Source organism: Siphateles boraxobius, unplaced genomic scaffold (genome assembly GCF_051911475.1).
Source record: "Siphateles boraxobius isolate OS27281-9 unplaced genomic scaffold, OSU_SipBor_1 25, whole genome shotgun sequence".
Classification (NCBI taxonomy): Eukaryota; Metazoa; Chordata; class Actinopteri; order Cypriniformes; family Leuciscidae; genus Siphateles; species Siphateles boraxobius.
In genome coordinates, this window is record NW_027508866.1 from 6,335,915 (window position 1) to 6,345,081 (window position 9,167).

A 9,167-nucleotide genomic window follows, 5' to 3' on the forward strand; every position below is an offset into this window, starting at 1 on the left:
TTGTAAGAACTTAATAAAGTATATATCACTTTTGATGTGAAACTAACTAACTACCTGCAATGGCTTGGGGGGAGGGTGTTATTTTACGTAACACGTAAAATAGAAGAAAGAGAGGTTTTCTGAGAAAGACCTTTTTACACGTACAGTTGAACACCATACTGGGGCGTTAGGACCCACTCAGATGACCATGCTGGCCTTACTAACACCCATTCCAGTAGCTAGTCACCTAGTTTTCCCAGGTCTCCCATCCAGGTACTGACCAGGATCAAACCTGCTTAGCTTTAATGGATGTTCAGGTTGATAGCAGCTGCCAGCTGGCTTGTGCAGCAGGTCTCCTAAAGCGTATCGTATACACATACACCTGGCCTGTAGCTTTCCGAGAATAGACCTGGCTGTCTTTTACATGTTCATTGACATTTAGTTGCTCATCTCAAATATTTCTCACACAAAGGAACATCCTATAATGAAGAATGGACGATGGGTCATTAAATTATCATTAGAAAGATAATGCATGGTATGCAGCCACGACGCGAAATCTTATGAACAGTAAAGCCCGTCTCCTTTGATTTGATTGGCTCTTACATTTTGACACTGACAAGCGCCGTTATACCGTTGCACTGAGCCTGAGCACACTTATTAATTTTGATATTTGGAATGATTTTTGGGTTTATATGTTTTATTGACTGAACTTTTATTGTTGTTGAGCAATGTAGTTTTGTATTTTTACTTGTTGGGACCCCAGGAAGTGTAGCCACTGCTAATTGGGATCCAAATAAACAAATAAACGTAGGACCAGTTTCACAAACAGAGCTAGATTAAGCCATGATTAGGCCTTAGTTTAATTAGGACATTTAAGCAGCTTTTATAATCGTGCCTTAGAAGACAAAAAAAATTACTAGTGTGCAGCTTGAGGCAAAACAATGGCACTGACATATTTTAAGATGTTAGTTCAAGACAGCTCAGACATGCATTTTAGTCTGGGAATAGGCTTAAGCCTCTTCTGTGAAACCAGGATGTTTACAGAGATGTATTTTAATTTTCAATACATTGCATTTTAAAATAATCTTCTAAAATGTATCTTTAGTCACTATATAACAGAAGTCAATTTAAAAATTGTGGAGCTTCTAATTAAGTTATACAAAGCAGTTGCAAATGTTGTACAAATTACACATACTGCAGCTTATTCATCTTCACACCAATAAAATGTGCAACACTTTGTTTTCCTACCAAATTTGGCCTGGCCAGAGGTTATTGGATTGAGCAAATCAAATTCAAGGTGTTTCAGGTGGTCACAGCCTCTCCAAAAGTACGCCCATAATTTTCGTATATTAACCTAAACTGTGCCAGCATTAAGTATAAATTATTCAATTTATCTTTATAAACTATGTACAGTACCTTCATTTATTGTGTAGTATTTGGCTTCAAAGCAAGACCTCTCTCATATCCTGTGATTGTGTCGGAGCAGCTGAAGCCGTTCCTCATCACGCTGTGTGAAATACAGACTGAACAGCGGGTCAAAACAGTTAATGTCACACTTTTACACAAGTGCCTGCTCAGATGGAGTGAAGTTGCATATTTGATACCACTCTGCACTCAAATTATAGGATAGCAAGCTTTCAGAGACTTCATGTGATGAGAATTTTACTAGATGGAATAGTGCACGTGAAATGTTTTGTGGCAGCAAGGGTTTTTAAGCTGTTTTGCAAAATCGCATGTATACATTTATTTGCCGGATTTGAAAATGAGATCATGGGCTTTTCAAATATGTGTCAGTTTTGTGAACTCAAAAGAAAAAGAAAGTTCTAAATACTCATCAAGTTAATTTTGATTTGATTTTACCATATACTCCAACCAATTAATTATTTTGAGCATTAAGTTTTGTTTAACAAATTTAGAATGAAGCCAGAAAATCTATTTTTTTCCTACACACACACACACACACACACACACACACACACACACACACACACACACACACACACACACACACACACACACACACACACACACACACACACACACACACACACACACACACACACACACACACACACACACACACACACACACACACACACACATTAACTCTCACACACATAAACCTAACTCTTTAAATAAAGACAACATTGACAAAGTGACTCATTCGTCTGTCTTAAAGCAAATCTGAGACAGAAACAAATCAGCTCTAGTCTGTGTGAATGATTTCTGCCCTAATTAGCCCCCAGGCTGCTCTCATCTCATGAGGCTAAGAAGAAATGACTCTCAAACTTAAATGAAAAAAGGTCACTGAGGTTGCCCTAGATTTGGTGTTTATTTGTTCATTAACAATTATCAATTCCAATAGAGATTAGCTTATAATGATTATTGAAATATTGAGAGTTGGCTGCAGTGATGTATGGTGAGATAAAAATCAGATGTGAATATTAATGAGATGTTGCATCATATGCATCAAGTGTATCATCCGCCACCTGGATTTGAGAATCTTCAGGTAGACAGCAAACTGACAAGAGCCTGTCAAAACCTTCAAATATTTTTTGAAAGCTGCTTTTGTCTCATGATTGATGATGAAATAATTGTTATGTCAATTGCCATCCATTATGAAAGACAAACGCTTATATTTCATCATTTTCTGTGAGTTATGTAATGAGCCTCCACAGTTTTCCAAGAGTCCCTTTCCTCAAACTAGTCAACACATTATGGATTTTAATGAGTCTCAATTAGAGCATTGGAGCAACAACCCTTTTTAAATACAGTTTTTTTTCAACTGCTTTCACACATTTTCAATACTTTGCATCTTTCTTTCAAAACTTTATACACAAATCCAAGAATTCCACACACAAAATGCAAAATGCCTCACATCTCTTGCAAAATGAAGCACTGCATTCAAAATATCACCAACACATCTCAAAAGCAAACATCTGTGTTACGTTGCAAACACCTTTGCCATAATATTATATTTTGGATATATCATATACACACAGTTATTCAATAAAGCTCTTCTTTCGTGAGCTTCTATGTACATTTCTGTACAAGATTGAAAGTAATTGGCAGAGAGATGTTGAAAAATTCATGGTAAACACAAAAGCAAGTTTGAAACCAAACAATTTTTTTTTGTTTTACAGTAAGCGTTTGTGGTTGTGAATACAGTATTACACAGTCTGAAAAACCTATAACTTGACCTTTGACCTATTTATAGGCCTATTCTAAAGCCATGATTGGTTGGTGTTAAGTAAATCAATGAGCGTTTGGACATGTGTGGAGTGTGTGTGAGGCACTGATGAATAAGTGTGGCACTTTTATAGGTTGTGTTTGAAAAAGGAAATCAAGATACTTCTGTTAGATTTTTCTGTGTTGCATAGAGATTTGTGTGTTGTAGTTTACAAAAAGTGTTTTATGAAATTGAAAACTGAGTCGAAGGCCAAGGTTGTGGTGTTTGAGTGTCATGTTTCAGAAATTGTGTGACAAGTAAGGATTGTGTGTGTGAGTAGTTGAAAAAAAAACTGTAATGTGTCCGTGACAGTATCTAGACAATTCCAAATGCATAGCGACCCCAATAATTAGTAAGTACCTGTTATGTATTTTACGAACTCAAGGTGAAGAATAAGATGACACATACACGAATACCTAACGGAGATCATGCTAATAATATAACTTTATATGACAAGTTTCTTTGGAGAAGTAACAGATGGAAAAATCTCATAAGATCAATTGCTATAGTTTTTCAGGAGTCCCTGAGTGTTAACTCCTGAAAAACTTCTACTGAAAATAGGTAGTTGCTTGGCCGGCACTATGCTATTCCTTGTGCAAAAAAGATAATGGTAATGGGTTGTCCTAGCACTATAAAGAGTTATATGAGTTGGCACAAGTCCAGAGGAGCACAAAACGCTACGGCTGGCCATTATAAGAGAAAATAGCCTATTTCAAAGGGTTTAATTCTTTATCTCTTGCTCTTTTTCTTTTTTGCTGTGGTCGGCATAAATATTTGACTGTTTCCTCAATTTTAGAAAGTCAGTGAATTGGACAAAGTCATTTTGAATTTCACTCAGGCTTACAGGGGGAATGGACTCTGAGTCAGAGGCCTAATTCTTTACACACATAGAGTGACTGAGTCTGCAAAGATGCTGAGAGACTGGGCTCTGGAGTAGGTCATGTGAGATTAATATATTTATGCGTGAAATTAAATCAGGGTGGGAAAGAAGATTCACCTTCTGAATATAACAGATGAATGATGCTGAGGCAGAATCTTTCTTTATTATCTAAAACTTGAACTGATGCCATCATCACATATAACACCTGCAGCTTGCTTGACCAGAATCAGAACCACTAGTTTTGCAATATTTTGAGAACCCTCAAAACCCTATTTTGAGTACATTTTCTGAAAATAATGAAACACGGTTTGAATCCCTAAAAGGACAGTAACTTAAATATATGACATTTTATCTATGAAACAAAAGGATGAGAGGATGATGATTGTAATTGTGAAACTCCAAAACTCGCATAAAAGTACCATAAAAGTAGTCCATACATCCTGTCTAGTGGAATGTGAATCCCTCTTCCCCTGTGCGATCCAGTCATGTGATCTCTGTTTCCCACCTGTGTAAAATTGCTTTTCAAACAAGAATAAATGTCAGGCGGGACTTCATTTTGTCCATCGGGAATTGATTGGATGGTTGTGGTTTGCTCTTGCTGTGATGTCATGTGAGTGACAGGTTGTCCCGCCCTCGCACCAATAAACACGTCACCAGAGAAGAGATGTCCCTGCAAGAGTGAGGGGAAGTTATTTTAATTAAAGATTACAAGGGCACATGAATTAAAAAAATGATGCATGGATAAATCGTTTGTAATAAATATAGCAATAATCAAATAAATAAATAAATAAATAAAAAAGAATGGTATATTTTGATATGTCTCCTTTCCATTCGAGTTTGTTGCGTACACAAAAACGTTTGTTCGTTAAGCACGACTTAGGAAAAGATAGAAATTTGAATTGAATGTTGGGAGAGAACAATAATTAATAACTAGAAAAGTCTCCCACACGCTGAAAACTAATGTTTAAAATTACTCTACCCAACCTCTCTAATATCTGGATTCTACAGGATACAGAAACCATCAATGCAGTGAACATTAATAACAAACTTTATATTAAAAAATGATTCAGGCTAACTGGAGGGAAATGGATTTGCACAGGAAATTCATTTTCTGTTCAGTACCCACAGGATTTGTATCAGGGGTTGTGCTGGTGTACGACTGACCTTGTGTTTAAAATCAAACACCCAATCATAAGGAACCTAGTAATTAAACCTGGGCAAATGAAGCAGCTCAGGGGCAAGACCCAGGATTTATAGGACATCCGCCTCTTATAGTTATGACCCTGATGAGATTAATCCCAGCTATAATTATGACACAGATTTGTCTTCAGCCAATGCCTCGGTTCTTTTATTAGCAGCAAATTGTCTCCAACTATCATCAGTATTAGGGAGAGATAGCTCATAGTAGGTTATTTAAAGAAATCCAGAGAGAGATTGAGATACACACATCAAAAAGTGTATACACATACATTGTATTGCATTTACTGTAAAAGTGCTTCATGATATTCCACTTATAAGAAACTGCCAATCGCTTCACTGCAATCAAACAATGCCTCAAAATGTGTATGTATTTTGAATAATGGATTTTCTCTAAACCCGGATTTGCTTAATCAGTTGACATTATTTGATATTCTCAATGATGAAAATCCAGAATGTTTGTTGTAAAAACGAGACACGAGACCCATACAAAAATAAACACACACACACAAAGAGCATTAATTGAGGATATGTTGAGTTTTATTGAGGATGCAAGTAATTTCTTTATAAAATGGTATTATGTCACTGCTCTATATTGTAATTTCATCAGAAGGTTATCCGGGCTGCATCACAGTAATTTAAAATATGCAAAGATTCGAAGAAGGTTAGAATTGTACATCTTTTGCACAGTTAAATCTCCATACACATAAACAAAATCAAAGGTCTAGTAAATACTGCCAAGAAAAAAAAAGGACTCATGTCATTGTGTCTCACTCTACACCAAGAGTGTCTGAAGTTGGCACTGTATACAAGGTTATGTGGGGTAAAAAATAAATAAAAAGAAAAATTCAAGCAGTTCTCCAGGAAGTGCATATACTGTTTGTGCATATACTTTCACCCTAATGTACTTAAACATTCTCATACTATCTCACAAAAGCTGATGATTTGCGTTTGTACTTCATTAATGCCTATATTGTTTTTAAGTAGTATTATAAGGGAAATGATTGTGTTTTTTGTATGTTTACATTACATGTTTACATTTACTGTTTGATGCAGTAAGTAACTGCATTGAGGGAAGCATTGAGGTATGTTATATCCTGCACTTTCCTATATTATTTGGGATTGTCATTTATGTCTTAGTATTATTTTTTGAAACTGATAAATGTATTTACAGTTAAACCGCCTGCATTCCATAGCCTTATACCTATTCCTATTGAAACAAATTTCTCACTAAGGATCTTTTAAAAAAATGCCAATGGGGTCAGTTTGTCACAGTCTTGAACCATGATTTGCAACTTTCTATTGCTTGCCATGAGATTTATAAGAGAAGAGCCATCCGTTAGCATTCCCATTCATCTCAATGGCATTTTTAACCAGCAAAAACCTAGCCCCCTTGAATGGCATTCTCATTCCAACAACATTTTATTGGACAAAAAATTGGACACGCCCATGAGTCCAAGATGAGTTATTGAAATTCCAGGTCCATTATCCTAAAACATACTGTGTCTGATTTCGAAGGCAGCGCCCTCCGGAGGGTGCAACATTTGAAACGAGACAGCAATAACGTTCGTTTTAAAAGTGTATATGTGCTGAAAGTTAATTCGGTCAATTTATAAGAGTACTAGGCTACACTTGTCTCGAAACTAACAGACAAAAACCACAAAACTCCAGTTTCATTGCCATGGTGTCTCAACAAAGAGTCCAATGAAATGGTGTCAGGAGGTTCCGCTTAAACGGCAACGTTTGCTAGTCTGGGATCGGAGTCCTGTTCATATCTGTAATGATACACCTCCATTTGATCCCGGCAGGCCTCTCTGATGTTATTGAGCCACCTTTTAATGCCTCGTCTGTTCAAGTACAACACCATAAGGAACACAACTCCAATGAGGGCTAGAACAATGCCGAGAAGCACATAAGAACCCAAGTCTTGGGGTTTGCATACGTTCATCAGAGGTATATCCTTCTTCTCTTCAGGTTGCGCACATTTCAGAGTTTCCAAGTCTATGCATTGGCGGCTATTCTTAAGCCAATCATAAAACTCCTTCAGTTTGTCACATTTGCACTGGAACGGGTTCTGTGATAAGTTAACACTTATTTCCTTGAATTCATTAAATTTTTGTAAATCATGTTTGTCCAAGGTGGCGATGGAATTATTTGTCAGTATTAATGTGGTTAAATTGAGGTTACCAAACCCAGAAAGAGGAATTGCTTTCAAACGGTTTCCAGACAGGTCCAGTGTCTGAAGATTACACAAACTGTCCGTGGAGAGCGCGCTTGGTAATTGACTCGCGCCCGAAGCCATTAAGGTGTTACTGAGGTAAAGATTACGCAGCTGTCCCAATCCACAAAAAGCATCAGGACTCACAACCATTAAACGGTTGTAACTCAGATCTAAGGAAAGAAGTAGGAGGAGTCCACAAAACGCACAACTTTTTATCTCCGCTATATTGTTGTCCTGCAGTGACAGCGCGAGTAACTCCATATCTGTCCCGTTGGCTGAAAACGCTCTCTCGGTTAAAACTGAGATATTGTTTCTGTTCAAAGTTAAGGTTTGGGTCCTTTTCGGCACTTCGAGAGGTAGTTTGATCTGTTCCGTGTCCAGACAGATAACGGTTCTGGCAGAACATTCGCAGGTATCTGGACATTCATAAGCGTCAGCAGACAAAACAAACAAACACATCAGCCCCAAGGTAAAATGACATCGCTTTGATATAAGTTGTTTTCGGTTGATTTCCATTTTAATCTTAAACGAATAACAGTCTGTCATTCCAAAAGGGAAAGGTTTAATAGCCGCATAAATTCTCTTCGTAGTTCGGATTCACTTCGCTTCGGGAAACCGTTTCAGCCATCGAGGAAGGCAGTCCGCGAGGCCAGAGAGTGAGTGTTCAGCCCGCAGCATTTTCTCTTCCAGCAGCTCCCCTGACGACGCTTACACTATATGCGATCAAGTGCTGTCTAGCAGTATCGCTGAGGTGAGCAAAACCTCGCCCACTTCCCTCAGTGAGAGAGACATACACAGAGCCGTGTAGTGTTTCAGTTATGACAGAGTGGACACTGAATTAACCTAATGTGAAGACAGTGTCCAAAAGCATTTTAGAAACTCTAGCACGGTCTATGGGGCACATAAACAGGGATGTAAAAATAAAGAAATAGTAGGCTACTCGTCTCAATTTTCTGTTATATATATATATATATATATATTGGGAGATATCCACGTCTGTACATTAGTATTGAAAAGTCAGTGTTTTTAGCTTTAGAACTAAAACTTGTAAAAACGACTATGTGCTAAAAGTGTTTGAGTATGTAGAAAGGCTGGTATACCCATTTTTGAGACTGCTAATTTTTACTGATATGTGACACCAACTCTAATAGACACATTTTTTGGGGGGTGGGTGGATCGAATAAGAAAACAACTATAATAATGACAATAATACATTTAATTTAATAAAGTAAAAGATAAATCTCACACTCAACGTGCTACAATACAATATAAAAATATCAAAAAAAGAGATTAAAAAAGTCCAGTCACCTTTATTTATATAGCACTTTATACAATACTGATTGTTTCAAATCACCTTTATAGTGATAAACAGGAATTCGTTATGCGAACAGACTTCATTTCGGCTGTACGGCAGCTCTAATAGTAAATAGTGTCATTATTCAGCTGAAGTCAGTTCAGTGTTGATTCAGTTCCGTTGTAAAGATCATCAGTTATTAAATTAGTTAATTTCATCTATAAAGCAATTCTACAGAAAACAGAAAACGTGATGTCATCGCCCAACTCAGTTCAGTTCTCATGTGATAGTGCCAGTGCAGTAAATTCAATAATATTGTTGGAATAATGCACAGGAATAGACAGGAATAAACTAAATCAATTAAACC

The 9,167-nt window shown here is 37.0% G+C and overlaps 1 protein-coding gene across 1 annotated transcript; it reads right to left on the minus strand.

The window, feature by feature from the left end:
* Positions 1 to 5,803: 5,803 nt before the first annotated feature.
* tpbgl (trophoblast glycoprotein like) lies at positions 5,804 to 7,965 on the minus strand. Its single transcript, XM_077241985.1, has one exon. The coding sequence runs from the start codon at positions 7,963 to 7,965 to the stop codon at positions 7,015 to 7,017; it is 951 nt and encodes a 316-aa protein (XP_077098100.1). The 3' UTR covers positions 5,804 to 7,014.
* Between the last annotated feature and the right edge of the window lie 1,202 nt (positions 7,966 to 9,167).